The following is a 21593-nucleotide window of genomic DNA, read 5'->3' as shown; positions in this document are numbered from 1 at the left end:
ACATAGCCTGCACAATGCTACATCACTTTGAAAAATCACTTTTGTGAGTGTGACTTAACCTTCTTGTAAACCAGGGCTGAAAATGCATAAAGCCTGTAAGAAGCTTTTATTGTAAAGATTGGTAGAGGAACATTTGAGTATGGAAAGCCGTGGAGCTATCAAGATACGACAAAAATAAATTGGTAAGCAGCAAAAATTCTGGCTTTTTTTCGGTTTATCAGAATATGCCTATGTCATAAATCTCACTTGTAGTACAATAAGGAGAGCTAAAGATGCAGATAAAATAAAGTTATTTAACAGGAACATACTGTAAAAGAACTATGACAGAAAACCATTAGATATGGTAAGGAAGTAATTGTACAAGTTTAACTTGGGAATCTGCTGTTTTCCCAATCAGCAGTTGTGATACTGAGAGATTACAGCATAAACTAACTAGTCTTGCCACTAACTGCATGATCAAAGGCAAAATATTAAGTCACTTAAGTATTCTGGTTATCTTTCTGTCAAATGAAGATACAAGTACTTCCTAACTTTGTAGGGGTGTTGTGAGGACTAATACATTAAAAGACAGGCAGATAGTTGTCTGACAGGGGCTCCCTAAATACTTAATGAAATAATCACTTGATCAAAATAATGTGTTATAGTGGCTCAGCAAATTACTCTTCAACACTGTCTCCTTGGCTGACAAAATGATTGCTCTTAGCCCTGGGGATTTCTGTTTTTTTTTTTTTTTTTTTTTTTGGGTAGAACACGTTTTTGTAAAATTTGACAAAGAACACGAGAGCAACACAATGTGTTTTACCGCCGGATTGGAGCATGCAACCAATGAGCATGTGCTCAGTTAGAGCAGTTCAGCTGCCAAGCAGCAACTTGTTAACTCGACATAACTCAATCATGTTCAATTGTTTGCCCACAGCCTAGGGCTACAGACAGACATTTGGTCTGCTAACAACTGCGCCAGATGAAGACATTACTATCCCAAGCTATTTGTTATCACACATCTGCTGGAGATTATCATCTCCACAGTTCTGCCTGAGGAAGAAATCATGTGAGCACTCCCTAATCTGGTTTACACAAAACCAGCCAATTTAATTTAAATAGGTGAGTTGAGCTAACCAGGCTGGTTTTGCCTGAAGCAGATTAAAAAATGCAGACGAAAAAATCACTTCACTGGCAAAAGAGTAGAGGATGAAAATAAGCAGCTGGGAGAGTTAACATCTTCAGATAGTGTGGCTATATCTGGGAGGGGACTGCTCCTGTGCTAGTGCAAAGAGATGGCCTTGAAGTTGTCCGTTTTCAGACAATATGGGAGAAACAAATACAGCTTCTAAACCATAATATTTAGTACTATTCATATAATTTAAAACAATCAATGGGAAAATACATATTTGTAGACTGAAAATTATCTGTAAAGTAAGCATAAATAGATTTATTATTTAAGTGCTCAAATACAGAAGATAACATTGAGTTGTATCAATATTATATAATCTACTAAGTTTTGTGCTACAGGACTGTTCCTTCTTAACGTTTTGTTCATCAGTAGCCATATCAATAGTTTTCAACAGTTGAATTATCTTTGCACTAATAAAGTGCAAAACAAATACTAGTTTGTATAGGATTGGCTTAAAGTCATTCTTATAAATGCTGGAGCTCGTCGTCATTTTTTTTGAATTTTGCCAGAAGCAACCTAATACAAGCAGGCTAGTAGTGTAAAGCTTACCCAGAAAGTATCAGTGTTCTTCCACTAAGAAGAGAGAGTTACAGACCAATGCAGTGTTTAGACCTACCTATCTTTCTGATATAGTTCTCAAGTAAATTATTCCATAAGTCACTGATCTAATTTAATACAGATATTTACATACTGACTACACACTGAGACAAGAACTGCTTTTGCTCATTGAAAAAGGGTAAGAAAGGTCAAGGCAAACAAAAAAGTGTGTGTGTGTGTGTGTATATATATATATATATATATATATGTATAAAATATGTATTTGTGTGTATGTATTTCAGATATATACGAAAAAAGATAAAATGTTTTCCAGAACAGCAAAATAAATACATTCCCATGCCCTAGAAATATGGTTGTATGAAAGCTATATAAAGAAACACCTACAGAAATTCAGTCTTGCTATAAGAACATCAGATTAAACTGTATTCTGGAGAAGCACAGTATTATAGAAATTCCAATACTTACTGCTGTTATTTTATCACTGCATTTAGCAACAAACAGCAAGACCATACAAAGTGTTTGCACTAGTAATGAACATTACTTCTTGTGTGCCTCTTTTTAAGGAAAGCTACTAATCTGAATTACCTTGATATGTCACTTTAATAGTTTAAAGCATGCAAATCATTTAGAGTAATTTAGATGCAATTTTAGAATGTTTCAGACCTTAAGGTGTGTGTAAACATTTGCATTCAACAAATAATTTAACCCTATATGCGTGTGGTAGACTGAAATCATGGAAGATATACTACAATGTTACTTAATTCTGAAGGGGGCTGAAATTTACTCTGATGAAAACTTGTGACAGAGGAAAATGGTTGTGGGTGATTTCTACATATTAAAAAAAAGGGGGAAGGATGGGGGAAGGGGAGAAAAAGAAAAAAAGAGTAGCATATTAGCTTAGCAAATTTTACACTAGAATATGGACAATTACTGGGCCACAAATTACTTTCTTATGATCAATGGAGAAAGCAAAAAATTTCATGATGCAAGTCAAATCCTTATTTCCAGCAGCTAAACTGTAGTAAGAGTGTTAAAATTTGTTTAAAATATGTCTTGTAAATTTGATAAACTTGATATTCTATGACCACAGGTAGCCTCTTAAATATACTGTATTGTAACATTATATAAAGTTTGAGAATCTCTGTTCAAGTCACTGTAAAGAACTAACAGTAAAGATTTTATGATGGACAGAGAAAAGGTGATTTCCTGAGAAAAGTAAAATAATTATTACGAAATAAGTTCACTCCACCTGGAGGAAGAAGGCTATGGAAACAGAGGTGATGGTGCCAGGACAGGTCAGCAGATAACTTCGCCATTTTTATACGAACTATAATATACGCTGTAGTTTTATGTATGTCGTAACAGTGGTTTATGAAAGTCTTACTTTAATAATACTTGAAATGTTTTATTGAAAATGACTGTCTTCATTCTTGGATTAGCTTTAACACAACCCTGCCAAGTATTTGTTGGGATAACAGTCTATACTAACCTACTCCTGATTCAGATATGAAGAGAAAATCACTTCAAGTATTTAACATCATTTAAAAAATCTCTACAGTTACTGTTGCATAGGTAACAAACACTTAAGAGCTTCACTGGCCAGAATACTAAATGCCTAGGTTATGATTCTGAACTCCTCAGAAAACATTTTACACTGCTACAGCATAAAAATGATCCTAAAATGACTGAATATATAACCTGTTTCTTAATACTTTTTTTTTTTAACCAACTCTATACTCTCAGCTTTATTTAAACAGCCTGATAATAAATGCACATTTATGGTGAAAATTCCTATCTAAAGTGGACTCTTGTATTACTATTCTGAGCAAAAATACAATTTGACAATGATGCATGCTAGAAAACTTGTGCAAAATTTTTCTGTTCTTTTTGGCTTAATACACAAAGACAAGCATCATTTCTGAAGATGCCTGAAATACCAAAACTTGGACAATCAACTTTTTAGTGTGTAATCAAGACTTGTATACAATGAAATAGAATCATATTTAATATGCATATTTTTGATGAAAGGGTTGGTCTGACTTTCCTGATATTTGTCAAGCAAAGTATTTAACAATACTAAAAGCTTACTTCAGAATAACCACATATATATAGAAAGACAAATACCTGAAAGTACATTGTCTCACTAAAGAGCATAGTACTACATGACGATACAAACTTACTCTGACTTTTTTGAAAAAGTAATTTGATATTAGAGCATTATATTTACAAGACAATATAAAATAGTGTAAGGTATTGTATGTAGGAAGAGAAACATTTCTGTTATTTCCCACTTTATAAAACACTAATGTTAAAGTACACTTTTAATGACAACTGCAGCATTAACTTACCTGCTAGCTGTTTTTACTGAGCTGTTCTTCTTGTGTCCTCTTTCTGATCGGTTGTCTCTCAAGAGCTGAAGCTATCCAAAAAAAGTTAAGAACAGTCTCATAAACAATTCCTTTATTTACATTTTAGAAGTGTTATTCTGACAATACTGTTCTTTTCCATCTTGTGCCATGTCTTTAATAACTTAATTGGCTTCTATTTCTATTTCTTGGTTTTCAACCAAGACATTTTACAACAGTTAAAGATGGCCACTTGATTAAATTTTGTTAAAGTACACTAATAGCTAAGATTGTGACACATATGCATCAATTTAAAATTTCTAAAATAATTGAAAAAGTAAAAGCTTTAGCATTCTAAAAACATATTGGAAAGTCAAAGATTCAGTCTTCCACAATTCCTATCCAAAACTGTAAAACTGTAAAATTTTCAATATTTACCTTTCACATTTAATTTAAATTTTCAAAATTGTATAATGAAAAGTGTTGGAGATTTCCACTTAAAAAAAAAAGTTCAGATGAGCATTTGTATCTGAATATTTATGAAGCAGTTACAAATAGTTCTGAGTCCTAAAGAATTTTTATAATTTGAAAACAGCAGAACTGACAAATACACAGAATTAAGGCTTCCCATTATAGTGCCATACTTAACTAAAATGGTGACTCAGCTTTTAGGACAAACTTCAATTTATTTCAAACACATAGAGGAAGACATTTAATTCAGACTCCAATTCCAAGGTCTTTTTCCAGCATTATGATATTTGTTAGTATGAGTAAATTGGTAGTAACAGAAAATTGTCAAAAAATTACACTACGAAAGTTAAAACTAGACAGAATAAAAGAAAGGTTTCTTTGGAAGTAACCATGTATTGAGCAACATATAAAATGAAATATTGTTTAGAAATGAACTACAGATAAATGGAGCTAATATTCACGGGAATCACACTTAAAAGTACACTAGAAATTAGGAAATTATGAAATTTATGACTTGGCCAGTCAGGCCAGCCATATCTCAATCTTATGCATGAGCAGACACTCCAAAAAGTTACACTATCTAAGAATTATGCTCAATTATTATTTTTTTTCAACTACTTGTTTCTTGTATATGGTGTGCTCTGTTATTTCAGCTATGCAGTTTTCAGAGGCAGGAAAACAGTGTAGTCTGGATTTAAAAGACAATCTGAAGGATGCACAAAGATAAAAAACTTTGTTTTGATATACTTTAGCAAAATATTTTTTCATTTTCTTATTGTCAACAAATCAGAGTACTTGCAACTCATACCTAAATGCGGCCACAATTTGTACCAGTGTAACGATCATGCAATGTCTCTCATGATCAGGCTGGGGGAACAGTCTTGCCGCTATTAACACTTTTTGGCAGATCATAGTTATAGTATGTACAAATACAGGTTAACTGTGAAACTGTAGATGTGGCTGGTTAATTGCTTAATAACATAACTTTAACTGCAAAAGCTAACTAAAAGTATTAAATCCATGAAAGTTGTATCTATAGTTATACACTACAGACCTTCATAGCTGTAAACTTTAGTGAGAGTTTTATAGGTTGCCAAAAGGGAAAACCTACACTAACATAATTGTTTCTCCATCATTCTCATTTCTTTAACTTGTTAAAAAAAAATCCATTATGTAGCAGTAGCATTGTATTATTTGATGATATTAACTGTACTTCAAGATTTATGACTAGTGTGTAAATTATAAATACATAAATTATAATATTATAAATATTATAATATTATAAATATTAGATTATCTCTGAAAACAGAGCCTTTACAAAATGTATAATAAACATGTAGAATTTTAAAATAATTCAAATTCACTATCATCTGAGAAAGTACCTGATGAAGTAAGTAACATTATACACCAGCCAAACAGAGGTTTTTCATACTCTGACCATGCTGATTGGCCATTACCAGTATGTATGATATAGGTTAGAATATTTTTAGCATGGAAATTTGCATGCTATTATAAGTTTAGAACTCTGAAAAGATGTAAACAGCACTCTGTTATTTGAGACAATATATTAAAAAAAAAACACTTATAAAGATTACTCAAACTCATTCTAATCAGTTTATTTGACTATTTATAGCTACAATATTTCAGCAATAGGAAGATCAGCCCAAGCGAACTTTTTGTCATGTTTAACTCAAAGTCAGATTAACTTAGTGTGTTTCTTGTATTAGAAACTGTATTTCAAAATGATGCGAGTTAAACGTGAATCATACAAAGCTCTTTGTTTAGGTGTTAAATAAGTTAGCTGTTAAATAATTTCTGTAAAATGCTAGAAATTCACAATTTGCAGCTAAAACTGTACAAGGTTTCTTTCATTCTGACAGTTTTCAGAAAATAAAATGACTTCATCTTAAGATGAACCTCTAAAACATTCTGTGTATCTTATTTCTTTTTGATGTTTAAAATCTACTTTAAATGTGTAAAAGTACTACTGAATTGATGTTGATTAATTAAATCCATTGAATTGTATCTGTTCTTATCAACTTAAAAATATACAAATTAATTTTAATATTACATTTCAATGCATTGCTAATGTATTCAGCTACTTTTACTGAATTCTTGAAACTGTATATTTTAAAAATAGAGAGAGATCTATTTTCACATTTTAAAGTTCCTGAACTGTATGTTCTCTTTGCACCTTGCTACTACCTATAAAGCAAGGTATTATGTTGCTATTCAGATATGAATGTGCTTTCATATTCCCCCAAGCATGCCTCTGGGCTTTGATCTTTTAGATACTTCATTTTAGGTGCTCTTCAGCAGGCAAAATGGTAGTTTTCTCCCCAGTATCTGCACCATGAACCTCTTTGCTTGATTATAGATACAACAGAGATTTAATAGCTCCTTTTCTACTGTTGAGGTCTTTTTAACCAATGAGATGCAAAAAATTGAAATTGAAGATCTTCCTGAAGCCTGTGCATGCTTGTCACTTCTATATTTCTAGATTTTGAGTGTTACACATTTTTGTTTTCCAGAATTTATAGAACCACAACATTTAGAGATACTAACATTGACAATTAAATTAATTTTAAAATAAAATATTCTTTTAATTTAACCTGTCAAAACCCAAGCAATCTTAACTGAAATTATTTAAAGATTTTTAATTAACTAAAAGGCTTTTTGAAATGCACTGATGTTAATAAGTTTCCTTGCAAAAAAAGATGAAATTAAACCCGTTTTGTTTATCATTTTAAAAAATATTAGCCCACTGCCTCTGGAGAAGAGGTAGTTAAATTCCTCTATATATCTGAAGTAAATTGTTCTTGATCAAAGCAGTTCTTACCTGGTTATGTTCCTTCCTAGCCCCAGGGCTAAACCAATGGCTGTGGGAGAAAAAGAAAAGACAGGTTTAACTATACAACTAACAAAGCACATGCTGTCATATGACCAGTATGTGCGTGCTTTCGTGTATTTTGTTGTCTGCCAGGAAAATACAGCCTTCGGCTATGCTTTATTTTAATGGGATATATTACTGAACTCTCAAAGTCTGCAGCAGTTTTGAAAGGATTGAAAGAATGCACATAATGCACATAGCTCTACAAATTTTACTTGTGAGTAGCCACTGGCTTTATAGGTAATTATATTTTGTCAAACAATCTAAAATAATATAAATACTAATAATTAAATATATTAAATACATGTGCTGTTACTAAAAGTAATTCCATGTATATTAATCTACAATTAAAATTTAAGTACTGTGGACTAGCTGGTAGTTGTTAATGTATTATTTCACAATCTGAAGTCTGAATCTAAAGTGAAATTCCAAGTCAATAAATTCAGTGGCTTAATTTCTCAATACAATTGCACAATTTGCACTATTGGCAGCCTTATTTTGCAGAGACAAAAGTTTGCAATAACGGGTTGACCTGAAGGGACAAGAGCTTACAATGACTCTTCCCTCAATAGAAATAACAGGATATTAATACTGGTTCCCATACACTATGATCATATAGAACTGAATTAACGTGTGAGCATAGGTGCAGCAAACACTATGCAAACCCAGGGCCAAATCTTGACACTTGCAAAATGAAGAGGAGAGGAAAACAACAATTAAAACAAAGAGGTCTTGAAACTACATATAATACCTGTATTTTACTCCTGTCACTAAGCACTGGATTTTCAGGAAAGGGTGAAATAGCTCAATCTATTATAATAATGCACAGAAAGACCATCACTATATTTATACATATGGTTATATGGTTTCCCTGATAGTGACAACATAGCAAAAGACTGCAAGCTTAATCTGGTCATTTGATCACCCTTTGTCTTTTTTTACCCTTTTAGGTAATTAAATTCTATACAGTTTTAGACTGTAATCATATTTTTTTTCCACAGCATACTATATCAGCCACAAAATGCCACCAAAAGTTTTGGATTAATTAACGTACTTGAGAAGAAGCAAAGTTATGAAATTCTCTCATCTGTCCTAAATTACTCTTTGCTTAAGTCTCAAATTTGAAAGTAAGTTCTTTGTTCAAGATTAGTGAAGCCCGTCATTTTTATAGTGAGGGCGTTACCATGCTCCAGAAGGAATACAAGACACAGCTGTGACAGAAACGTAAATATTGCTAACTCCCTTTTCTACTTTTGAGGTGATTGAGGAGAAGGAGAGGTTGGAAATGAAAAAAGAGTAACAGCAATAAAGTTAAAAGTATACTTTGAGATAAAAGTTAGGCCCGGATACATCATAGACATGACACACTCATGAAACTGTACTGAACAGTACAATTTTGTTGCTGATTAAGTTGAGGAAAACACAGGGAGAGTTCATGCACATCCACTGATGGTGGCAGTGGATGGAAAGAACCACTAGGTTTGTGAGTGACCCAATACAAAACAGTCACAGACACTCTGGTGAAAAGAAATGTAAAGAGTTAGACCTAAAATCCATGTAGACGACCGCCTTGTCTCTGGCAATGGTCAACAGCAAGCGTTTATGGAAGAGCAGTAAAATGAGATAGGTATATAATGATCCTTCCCAGAAAAACTCAGGAGTTTGTGACAAATCACTGGATTACAGACTAAATAATTAATACAAGCTGCTTCTATTGAAAAAATGTATCATAGCAATTTGAGTTTCATATTTAGACATTAAAAAAATCATGTCTAGATAAAGAATAATATCCCTTCTAATTAGAGTAATATTTGTGCCACACTATTATAATTTTGACCATTCACTTAATTCCATTCTTTTTTGTTTGCTTGTTTGTTCTAATAAAATGAACAAAAAAGTAAAAACCATTATGAGACAGTCTCAGTTGAATTACTCTAGGGTAGACATAACTGTGAAATCACAACCTCTTTAGTTAAAATCTACATCAGCGAGTAACACGATGCAACAGAAGCAGGTCAGTACCGTAAAACAGTTTGTACTGAGGATCCGATGCTTGCACTGTATGCAATTTGGGGAGTTTTGGTCTAGACTTGTGAGCTCTATATATCCATTAGCAGTTAGAATGTGTAACATATCCCCAAATGTATTATTTTCTAGTCATATGTACCCTGTGTTTCAGATTTCTGTTTTGGAAAATACTGGAAAATTTCATCTTATTATTCCAACTACTTAGAAGAGATTACAAAGAAATAATATTGCTAATGTTGTTAGCTGAATAGAATCACAGTTTACACTGACGGTACACTGAAGTATCTAAACAAACTGAAGGATATGCCCTATTATGATGTGTCCAAAAATTCATTCAACATCTTTCCATGGAATTTATGATAACCTTCACCCTCACATGATACATTATGTTTAAGATTCGAAGATGCAATGCTTGTTTATTCTCATATACTCTAGCTTGGCATTCCTGAAATTCTTTGATTTGGAGAAAGTAAAGCAAGCATTTTAAACAACCTGTTATATTTATTATTTAGCCTACTTTTATAGCATTAGAGTACTGAGCTTTATAAAAGTATATACTTAATAAAAACACATTTAGAAAGTTCTGAACTTCATATCTGAGTAAGAAATACAAAATGAATTACAAAGAATTATAAATATTATTATTAAATAAAAATCACTATGTAACTGAGTCGAGGCTTTCTTATTGAATATTTATACTGTTGTACAATGAGGCTTTGGGACAGAGGCACTACTGCAATGTAAATAATAATAAGAACAATTATAACTTCCATCACTGATACTCACTCATGGTGAAGAGAATCCTGGGACAAGTGAGCTGTTTTCCTGCTACCACCTGGTCCTGGAGTAATCTAAAGGAGATAAGTAGGAAAACAAATCCTCTTTGAATTATGATGCAATATAAGCATACAACGATTATTTATCAGGAAAACATACTGCAGATACTGAGGAAAAAGCAGACATAGCATACTAATAAAGTAAATGTAGTTAGTGATATCAGCAATTTTTAAGAAAAGCCTGAGTGCAGAAACGTTCTGTATAAGATTTACCCTTTATATCTTACTCTGAATGGATTTTATTTATGTCACGGAGGTAGGTTATTTCTGAAAATTTCATCAAGTACTTACTTTCCTAAAGTGGAAGTTAGATATTTTGAAAATCATATTCAATGTGTCATCTTTATTTTTTTGGATAAGAATGGCAATAAATATATTAAAATTAATATATTATTCCAGCCTTTGTATCCAATACAAAATTTTTGAAACTTGAGTTGGTGTAGAATAAAAAGCAAAGATAAAATGATATTTGCAACACCGTAATGTAGTCCTTGTCTATTGCCTTCATTTGAACAGAAACCAAAATCACATAATATTCTCATTTTTTTGAGAATGATCTTAAGAATGTACCTGAAGACATCTGCTGTTGTGTGCACGAGATGATGATATTCTGATATTATTCAAAAATGTATTCAAGCAGCTTCATTTTTATCTTTAGAAACTGCTTAATGGAAGTAACTTGAAGCATGTGAAGGTAAGTAAAAGAATAAGGGCCCACCAAGTTGCAAGCTTGAAGAAACAGAGCTGAAAGCAAGTTACTCCTGTTGGAAAGAATGCAGGAACAAATGTTCAGTTCCCCTGGAGATAGTTTTGTTGTCAGTAGATGACCAAAGGTGGGACAGAAGTCACGACATTCTCACAGTTTGAAAGGAGACCACAAAAGTTCAGCAAATAACACATACATATGGCTCAGGCTTCCTGAAAGTACCTAAGCAGAGGATTCACAGATAAAAGCAGGCTCCTCCTCGTGAAAAGAACTTCATTTTCAAAGAAAAAAAAACCCTACACTCACATGGTTTTACAATGGGAAAAAACCTGGGCATTTAGAGCTCCACATCGGGAAAATTTTCAAAGAACACTTACTGAAAAATGTGAAAGCTCCACAGGGTTAAAAAAAAGAAGAAAAAAAAAGAAAAAAAAGCATTTGGCCAAAACTCTGTATCTTTCACCTAAAGAGTAACATTACCAAGGGCAGAATCAAAGCATCCTAAAGTGCCTGCTGCTTTTCTGGCTGGTTGTGATGGAAAAGAATTGTTAATAATTTATTGTAGAAAAATCTATGCAAATTTCTAAATCCCTGGTAAAGGAAATCATGGCAACTATGCAATCTTGCTACCCCAAGAACTATGCTCAGTACAGAAGGCACATGGGAGAAAAGCATCTAGTGGTTTTCCAGCATTACCAGCTACAGTTTTACTAGATTTACTGAGGCCTTGCATAGCCATGTAATAACAGTGAAACAGTGATCAAACTTTACACAACAACTTGTAGAATGCTATAGTTTATCTTAGAGTTGGAAACATCAATTCACACAGGCAGACCTAGAAATGTAAAATAAAGACTAAATATGTAATTTCTTAATTTTAAGATTAATAACTAAACTTTCACTTTAACACCATAGGTAAACATGTAGCTCTATTCTCGAGAGTTACATCCTGCATTAATCTCAAAATGAGGTTTTCATGCTATTCCAGTGGGTATCCCTGGAATATAGTAATCCATTTTCTACACTGTGGCTATAAGAAAAGCCGACTGTGCCTATGTCATGCTTTGTTAGAGGTTCATGATCACATTATCTCATGGTGGACCTGACACTTTTATTCAGTTTACAGTATGTTCTGTGTACAGGCAACTTATTTCCTTTGCCAGGGCTGCTGACAACCTTTTCCACACTATATTAATCTTGTTTACAGACTTTATCTTGGTACAAATATCAGAAAACTGAACTTTTTATCTCGGGGAGAAAATAAACAACATGTTGACAGAAGCAAAAGCTATTTTCTAGACTAAAATTGCTTGTTTACCTGCAGCCATAGTTATGGAAACAAGTTTAAGTCTTCATCTCACTCAAAATACATAATCCAAAACTTAATAAGCATAGAAATTTCAAGAAAAGTCATTTGATAAATTGTCCTTTCTAAAATAATATATAAAACAAAGAAATATGGCTTCCCACTAAATTATATGAGAATATGAATTTGTTTGGAATATAGTTACAATTGATTCAAGTGCACTGGCTCAGGTTTCTCTTATGTACCCTAGTAACTTCAGTTACTAAGCAGCCATAGAACATTTGTAAAATTAAATTCATAATGCCCGCATAAATCTTTATGAAAGACTGAATGCTGATTATTGCAAGATTCACAGTCCTTTTAATTTGTATTCATATTTGTCATCCAGTGTGAAAAAACAGACCTCTCCTCCTCTGCTAAGTCACTATTAGCAAAATCTACCGTGGAGCCTTGGGAACCTTCACTGCGCAGTGCGCCAATCGCTCCAGAAAGAGGCAGCAGACAGAACGCTGAAACCAGAACAAACATCCTCTACTCACTTAGAAAAATTGCAAAGCTGTCTGAAATTGTTTTAGGTGATGAAGACCAGGAGAAGTAAATCAAGGGTTAAAGTAAGTACTAGCTTTCTGTTGGGTAACTAGGTATAAACAGCACTGAAGTTTTCCTCAACTGAAATTTTGCTGGAGTTAAATTTGTGTGTGTGCACGTGTGTGAATATCAGGGAATTAGAATCACAATGAGTCTGTAGCAGACTTCTAAATCAGGCCTGCTTTAAACTTTATGAAATTCATTCTTTAACAACACACTTCTTGTCAATTCTTATGCAATATTAATCATCATCGTTACATATACAAAACTGCTAGCTTTTAACAATCTTCTTCTAAATGAGCTGTGAGCATACAATACCAGGGAACTGATGCCCTACTCAGCACTGACATCTCCAGTCCTTGATTATCTTTAGTCACAGAGGTCACAGTGATCAGGAAGGAGAGGTCTTTGATGAGAGAGGCTGGAATTGAAGTGGCCTGTGTTCCTTCTCATCAAATTTTCCTTGCTTATGCCTGATATTTTAATGCTATTGCTCCCTCCCATAAAGGGAGGAAGGGGTTTTCTCTGCTCCTGATCCTACTTATCTTCTTTTCTTTTGTCTTGCCAATCCTCCTTCCTGTGTATTTGGGAGGACTTATCTTATACTCATCTTGTGCTTGGTCTGGCAATTCTTTGTTTTTGGATACCACCTACATGCAACTGTACCTATCTTTGTTTGCCCCTCTTGCGATCACATTATTCACATGCTTATATAGGAGTTCACCCAGCAGAAATGCTGAGCACAGCAACTGTTACTATTAAATGCTAAGAACATGGAAGTAAACACACAAAAAAGACAATGCAGCTGCTTTCACCTATTTCAGGAGTCATGAAAGAAAGAATGCGACTGCAGCACAGCATGGACAGCTTTCCAAGTCATATCCCCCCCCCCCTTTTTTAGTTCATTTTCCTTCTTTCTAAATAAGGAAGAGGTTATTTACTATATACTGTTTATTATTTTGAGAGTTATGAACAAAAACACACCCCATTCTAGGTAGAACTGGCAGCAAGCTGCAGTTAAATGCTGAAACTGTTGAAGTTTTACATTTTCAGAATAGGTTATTTTGTCTTAAACTATAATTTTGTTTACAATTTTTAATGGAACAGTCCCATTATATCAGCAAATAAGAGTAGAGAGAAAATTTACTTTGCCAATAATAAAATACACATTTGCATATAAAACTTATTTCAAGTAATGAAACCGGTTGCCTAGAGAGGTTATGCAGTCTCCATCCTTGGATGTTTTAAAGACCAGACTGGATAAAGCACTGAGCAACCTGGTCTGACCTCACAGTTTGCTATGAGCAGGAAGCTGGACTTTAAGACCTCCACCCTGAATTATCCCATGATCTTGAGTTGATTTCAACATATCTGTGCCTGAGTTATTCCAAAAAAAAAGAAAAAGTTCATACACGTTGGGGTATATCTTCAACGAAAAGTGATCCTTTTAATGAATGTGGATCTTTTAATGAAATAAATATTATAATGCTATTTTAATTTACATGTGCTTGCTGTAGGTTGAAAAAAGGGTATAGCTATCTTCCACGAAAAATAAAACACTAAACAAAAATAGGTGACATCAATACTCAACAATTATGTCTACCTCTTATTTGAGGTACATTTTAAATTTCAGCCCATGAAAAATTATTATTTAAAATTATTTTTAAAGAGATATATTTTGCAGAACTCCCAAGTAAGGCTGTGTTCCATACACTTAGGTGTTTTTTTTTTTTTAATATTTAATTTAAACTATATAAACAACCATTAAATACTCATTCAACTATATCTCTTCCCCTAACTTTTCCCATACTGTCAAGTATTTACTTTACTAGCTGACTAGGTATATTTCCTCTTTATAATTTATGTTTAGCTTAGGAAATAAACTTTTTACAAAATATAAGCTACATCCTACATATAACAGAGTATTTATTGGGCCTTAGATATGTTTTTCATTACTGGAAAAATACATTTATCTTAAAATTTAAGTGATATTGAAATACTGAGATTGAAAAGTTTTATTTTAAATTGAACTGAATTGAATAGACACATGCACTAGACCAGACTGCACACTGAAAAGACATTACAAAGCTCATTTTTTTCAGGCCAGATACAATTAACAGTGTTTTATTTTCTTACTATGCAAAAAAGTTTAAAGAATCCACAGAAACAATTGCACGAATACTTGACTGAAATGCTTAACTTAGCCATCACAGTGTCAGGTTCACCAAATGATCAAACAATACAATTTCAGCAAAAATTTAGTTATGCAGAGAATTCCAACCACTCTTCTAAATGAAAGAATAGCTCCTATTTTTCCTTTTTATAAGTCAACCACCATGAGCAACAAACTATAGACTAACATATATAACAGTTGATTTTATTAAGTAAATCTTTTAAAATCCACAAGAACAAAAGGTACTTTTTCTGGGTTCACATACCTATAGTATCTTTTCCTAAAAGTACTAAGCTTATGAATACAATTTGAAAACTTTAGTAATAACTCAATTCTTTTCAGGCAAGAGCTTTTGCTTAACAAGTTTTTGTCCAAAACAAAATACAATTAAAATCAAACCTCAGACAATAGGATGTGGCAGTGGAAACTGATACAGCTTTAACTATAGCATCATAATGGCACTTCCATAATTCACAGATCTGTAATTGCCAATTTATAGGAAATTAGATAGAAAAATATAAAGGGAAGAAGTGAAGAAAATCTATTCTTTAAATTTTATAACCCAGGTTAAGAGCACTGTTATTATTTTCATCATCAATTAATTATCTCTAATTTTATACCCCTTTTTAATAGAAGCACAGGAAAGCAGATGCTTCTACCACTAACTTCTCATTTTTGCAATTACATCACCATAGTCAGCACAGTAAAACAAAAAGTATCTCAAGTTTTCCTTCCCTCTGATATCGCAGTCTTTCCTACGAAAATTATTACACTATATTACAGATACTATAAGAAGCAAAGCCCTGGATTTCAAATACATCCTTTAAAAGCCATAGACACAAGTTACTCGACTTGGAGCGATGCAGAAAACCAACAAAATTAATACAGTTTTATAATACAGTACGCAGTTCTTGCCATAATCCTAGTTTGATGTTACCATTACATGTTTATTCCCTCTACAGACATGCTCTTGCCGAAGGGCCAAACCGATCACTGAAGAAACATATCTTCATGGTACAGACTGCCCTTAAGTGATGCTCAATCAAACCCTGTTCTATGAAGTCTTTATGAATCCACTGGCACATCATGGCCCACTGGCAGAACAGTTAGTTTTACACCAGTTTCTTGCTAATTTAGTTACAATTCTTTAAAAGTGACATCCTACTAACATACAATGTTGTGTAGTTCAAAAGAGATCATTGCCATTATGTTTGCAAATATATGTAGTGGAAAGGAAGGAGGAATGAAAGTTCAAGAAAAATGTATCAAAAGACACAAACTTTAATCCTACCGCAAACACACCTAATTCGTCTGCATATATTTTATTGTTTTGCATTCATAAAAAATGAAACAAAAATCTACATACCCTAAACAAAATGACAACCAGTTTCTTGGAGTTAAAGAAAAAGTCCAAATTTCTCAGTCTCTCTAGTGACTTTGCACACTTTTAGTTTCCTCTACATTGTTTTTTTATGCAACTGATCAAAATATCTCTCTCTCTTTCTATATGGTTTTCAACTGAAAGATTAACAGTTGGAGAAGAAACTGAGGTATTTGAGACCAGAAAAAAGAAAATTCCACTTGCAAACATATCTCCTTCAAACAAACATGTAAAATTTAATTATTTATAAAACAGCAAATTAGGGAATTTCCCTGTAAATCAATGATATTACACATCTTCTATCTGTTGCTTTCAAAATGTAACATCACTATTTCAATTTGAGTTGGATTTCCTAGTTAAGAAAAATAACTATACTAAGGAAAAGGAAATCTTCCTGGTAGCTGTCTGCATTATATTAGACATAATAAAACAATGTAACAGTCAAAATTTTCCAACTTTGTTGCTTTGCACACTCTGTAAATTGCCTAGAGTGCAAAAAGCTACTGTTTAAATGCTGAGGTGTGCACAGGGCATATAAAAAATCTTCATTATGATATTTTAGCTGTCTGTTTAGAAATCAAATTCATTCTAGGGTGAAATCTTAGCTTCATTTCATGAACAGGACTTTGACTTCAGCAGCACTAGGATTTCATCATTACTAGTTAAGAATGACCTAAAAAAGCTGGAAAGATATTTTTGCATTTAAATTTCCCATCAATAACTAAAGTTAGCATACAGTGGTACAGACAGGAGGAGCAGAGCATAGTGATTAGGATACTAGGCTTGACCTGGGAGATATGGGTTCAATTCTGTGTTGTGCAGCACACTTTCTGTTTTATCTTTAGTAAGTCATTTTCTTCAGCTTGGTTCCTCATTTAGGAAAAAGAAAAATCAAAAAAATGTACAAACAAGATTGTCCCCTCAGAGAGCAAACAAACAAATGGAATACTATTTCCTTACTTCATTAATATAATGTAACGGTAAAGATTGTACCAAAATAAAGGATAAAAAACACTTCAGTGTTAAGGCATATGCTTTAAGAGTGCTTGTAGTATATTATTAAAGGTGACTTTTACTCCCACTGCCACAGGACTTATTACAGGAAACAGAAAACGTCAATATTAAATGCATTCAACTTTCAATTCTTCTAGCTCTCAACAGTGGAAACATTTACGTGTATAAGCAGAATAACTCGTAAGCAGAACTCTGCAAGTATAAGCCTTAATAATAGGACAGTTCATGGCAGTATAAGCTTACTCAGAGGGGATTAAAAAACACATGCACACAACAAAACCCCCATTTTCAAATCACCGTCCAGCTTCAGTAGCAAGCTATGAGTGGCCTCTACTGGCTGACCAAAGGCTACATAAGTCACAAAGCTTTTGCTGTATGATATGTATGACTGGTATCATCAAGAGTATGAAGAAATGCTCAAATAAAGAATATACTCAAAAGTACTAGGTAAATGACATATATCATGGCTAAAAATAAAAGGCAAATACAATACCAGTCATATGTGTATACAGAAAGTGGGAAAAAATACCTTGAAAGTAATCTTGGTGCTCTTAAAATGTGTCAAAATATATACTGTAAATATATATGCACATATAAGTCTATTTTCCAACTGCTGAAGAGGGAAATTACTATGAAACACTGTGCTAGCTTTGAAGGTAAATACAAGCATGAATCCCAATAAGTTTATAATTTAATTGGTTTATATATAAAGGCTAAATTACTTCAATTATGATAGTAAAAGTTATGTCAATATTCAATTAAAAAAGCTAATATATGATGGAAATATAAAAAACCAAAAAGATCAAACAAAACAAAAGGTAGGACCACTAGTAAGAAAGTCATTCCGTTACTTCATTTTCTATAGGAATATATATCTGCTTTGCCATTCACCCACATTTTAATTTCACCCTATTAAGAAGAATTATTGTCAAACATAAATGACTGATGATGCCAAAATGTGATTGTCTTTGACACTAGCAGTTTTGTGCTTACACACAACGTTGTATTCTATATTTCCAGCTTCTGAGTTCTTCCTCATTTCAGAATTCAGTCCCATTATCTTGACTGCTCAAAATTGTTCACAGGGTTATCTAACTGACATACAAGATAACCCTCCATCTCACTAGACACCACTGGGATATGACATGCTGACCCACAGTAAGCCCTGATTATTAGCCTGAAATATATACCATATAAATGGAGCTTCTAGCCAAACAATTTGTTTTAAAATCTTTTCATCTTACTCATACATTAAAACTCATTTTAAACATGCTGACATTGGTTCCATTAATTCATATAACAAAGAATGTTATTTAGATGCATTAACTTTGCATTTCCACTATTAGAAAACAGATGAAAACTCTTACTATGAATAGAATGCAGACTGCAAACAATGCCTTTTAATTTTCAAGAGAACTAAAAAAAAAAAAAAAAAAAAAAAAAAAAAAAATATTCCAGCGGCCAACCACTGGAATTAAACAGAATGCACTCCTGCCTACACGCACTAAAGCCCACAGTCTGATCTGACACAATAAAGGTTAGCAGCAGACAGAAGTACAGAGAGGTCCCCTTTGGCTGTTGCATCTTTTCCATACTACTACACTTCCAGCATTTGAGAAAGTGGTTAGGATTACCGGTCATCAATAGAGGTGGATAACATTGATCTGCTATTATAAGTCACCTTTCCCTCAGCTGCAGAAGAGTTTATTTTCAACCCTAGAGTTCTGTACAGTCTTAAAGCCTTTAACCAGTTTTAAGTTTCATTTGCATGAAAATCTTCTTGGCTTTTGATTGCCACCAACGAAAACCACTGAGATGTATTTCAGACTGTTCAATAAAGTGCAAACACTAACAATAACTTAATTACTGTCAGGATAGTGAGATGACAAGAAGATGGTATTAGAGAATGTTGACTGCAACACACCTGAGCACCTCTCCCATGCACAACACAATCCTGGTATCAGTAATATTTGGTTTGAAAGGCTACATTTTAGTAATATTTGGAGTAAAACATCTTTCAAAATGTATACAGTTCGACAGTAACAAACTTTGTAAAATTACACATTTGAATTACTGAAATATAAGCCTGAATATTCTCCCCTTAGACTAGATAACATTTAAAGAACAAGTGTCCACGAAACAATTTTTGATCATTTCCAGTGAAATTCAATCCTGTAAGACTGGCCCACACAAGTGGTAACAGAAATAAGAAAAAAGGTTTTATGGGAGTTTCAATAACCAACTTGGCAAATTTCAGTATTATATGTGGATGATACTTTTTATTATTTTGAGCTTGTTCTCCCTGGTATGTTTTACCCTGAAAGCTTATGTATGATTGGCCAATTTTAAAAATCTCTGTATTTGCCACTTTCGCTGCTATCTGAACTTGCAACATATGGCAATAACCATTGTCTCAAACTGTAAATGTAAATGTCAATCAGTTGAACAGGAGAAGCAGGAAGCAGGAAGCTCAGAAATCAACTCTTCACAGGGCACTTTTAAGGTCAAGCTAAACTCATACTTAAGGTATCTTTTTGATTTTTTTCCCTAAGCAAAATGATGTAAAAATAAAATACATTCTAAAATATATTACAGTAAATATATTTTTCTTAGTAAGACATTCTCAAATTTTTCCATCATCTTGTCTTCAAATATCAAATGTAAATAATTCATGAACTCTATTATAGAAGAAATGGAAATAAATAGGTTGTAATAGAAAAAAAAATGAAGCGAAAATTCCACCTACACATTTTAAAACAGACTATCAAGCTTCTTAAGCTTCATAGTGGTCCCAACCCTGGGATAGCAAAACCTAGAAAAGGTGATGTTGCACTTGAAAATTTCTAATGTAATGTAGATACTGAAGATGTATCCTATACCAAAAGCTAATGCATGAATTGTGCAAAGTCACCATTAACTCAGATTTCAAGACTAAACTGTATCTATCTTGCTTTCAGCTCTCTTATCAGCAAGCGTGCTTCAAGGTTTTCTTTGTATGATACTAAGTTCTATATAATGGAAAACTCTCTTAAGAGAGAGCCCATTACTCCTTATGGTAATTTAAATTTGTGATGATTTGAAATGATGGCTATCCCCAAAAGCTATCTCATAAAGAAAGGCAAAGCTTGTGTCTTATGAACACAATGCACACTACTCTAGCAAGATGGATCACTGCTATTTTATTTTGGGTTTTCTGACTATTGACATAAAAGTCAAGATGAACATAAAAGTCATATGCTTTTCACAGTGCATTCAATATCTATTTGCTTTGTTATACAAACCAAATGCTAGGTTGTTATGTTGTTTTATTAAAGCAGAGGCTGTTTCTGAACTTGTGCTGTCAAGTTAAACTTAGTTTTCCTGTTAGTATAATTATTATTATTCTGGTAGAAAGTTGTGTTTAGCTTGTGAAACTAATTTTCGCTCTTTTATTTTTAAATATAAAAACATGTAGAGGAACTCAAGTTTGGAGTGTAGAGTATGTATATGTATACTACATACATGTAGTATGTGCAACTGAGGAGGAGGGCAGAGAAAGATGGCTGACTCAGTAGCTGCCTCTGCAGCAAGACAGAAATCTGGGCACTATTCTCATTTAGAGGCTCGTGTTCCATTCCTGGGATTAAGGTGAGTGGGTGACACCTCAATTTCCCCCAGTGTCCCTGATGGCATCAATTTTACTTGGCTGGCTGGATCCATTATAATAGGTTTTGGCTCCTACACAACACATAATCAGCCTTGGGCTTCTGAAATTTCTGGTAAGACAGTGTACATGCAGCTTCTGGCTGCCAAAATCAGATCCTTTATTTATGAAGCACTGGTAAAGTGCCACAGTAGGGGGTAGATAACAGTAGGACAAGAACAGTAACTGGTCTGTTGGGTTCTGACTACAAAGAGGGTCAAGTAAAGAGCATTTTTCTCTTTGATGCAAGTGTTTAAAGATAGTGTTGCAGGAGAAAGACAGTAACATAATTTCTCAGACTCCAAGTTTCTCATTACTGAGCAGGAGCATTCACCAGTAAGGTAGCTGCCATGAAGCTGTAAAGCACATTTTGCCAGGTCCTACAGAAGACTGATGTTTCATTCACCTCAGGATGGAGACCATACATCAAAGAAGCAAGGCTGG

General features: G+C 33.3%; 1 protein-coding gene across 1 annotated transcript in view; it reads right to left on the bottom strand.

The window, feature by feature from the left end:
* GPATCH2 (G-patch domain containing 2) overlaps positions 1 to 21593 on the bottom strand; it is a 124665-nt gene that overhangs the window by 28982 nt on the left and 74090 nt on the right. Inside the window, exons 6-8 of the mRNA XM_062571806.1 lie at positions 10250 to 10314; positions 7385 to 7424; positions 4078 to 4148 (exon numbers count right to left, since the gene is read on the bottom strand). Of these exons, the coding sequence (XP_062427790.1) occupies positions 4078 to 4148; positions 7385 to 7424; positions 10250 to 10314 (176 nt within the window). The remainder of the gene's footprint in view (positions 1 to 4077; positions 4149 to 7384; positions 7425 to 10249; positions 10315 to 21593) is intronic.

This window comes from Rhea pennata, chromosome 3 (genome assembly GCF_028389875.1).
Source record: "Rhea pennata isolate bPtePen1 chromosome 3, bPtePen1.pri, whole genome shotgun sequence".
Classification (NCBI taxonomy): Eukaryota; Metazoa; Chordata; class Aves; order Rheiformes; family Rheidae; genus Rhea; species Rhea pennata.
The sequence above is the reverse complement of the archived record's forward strand: the minus strand, read 5'-3'. Positions and strand labels throughout refer to the sequence as shown.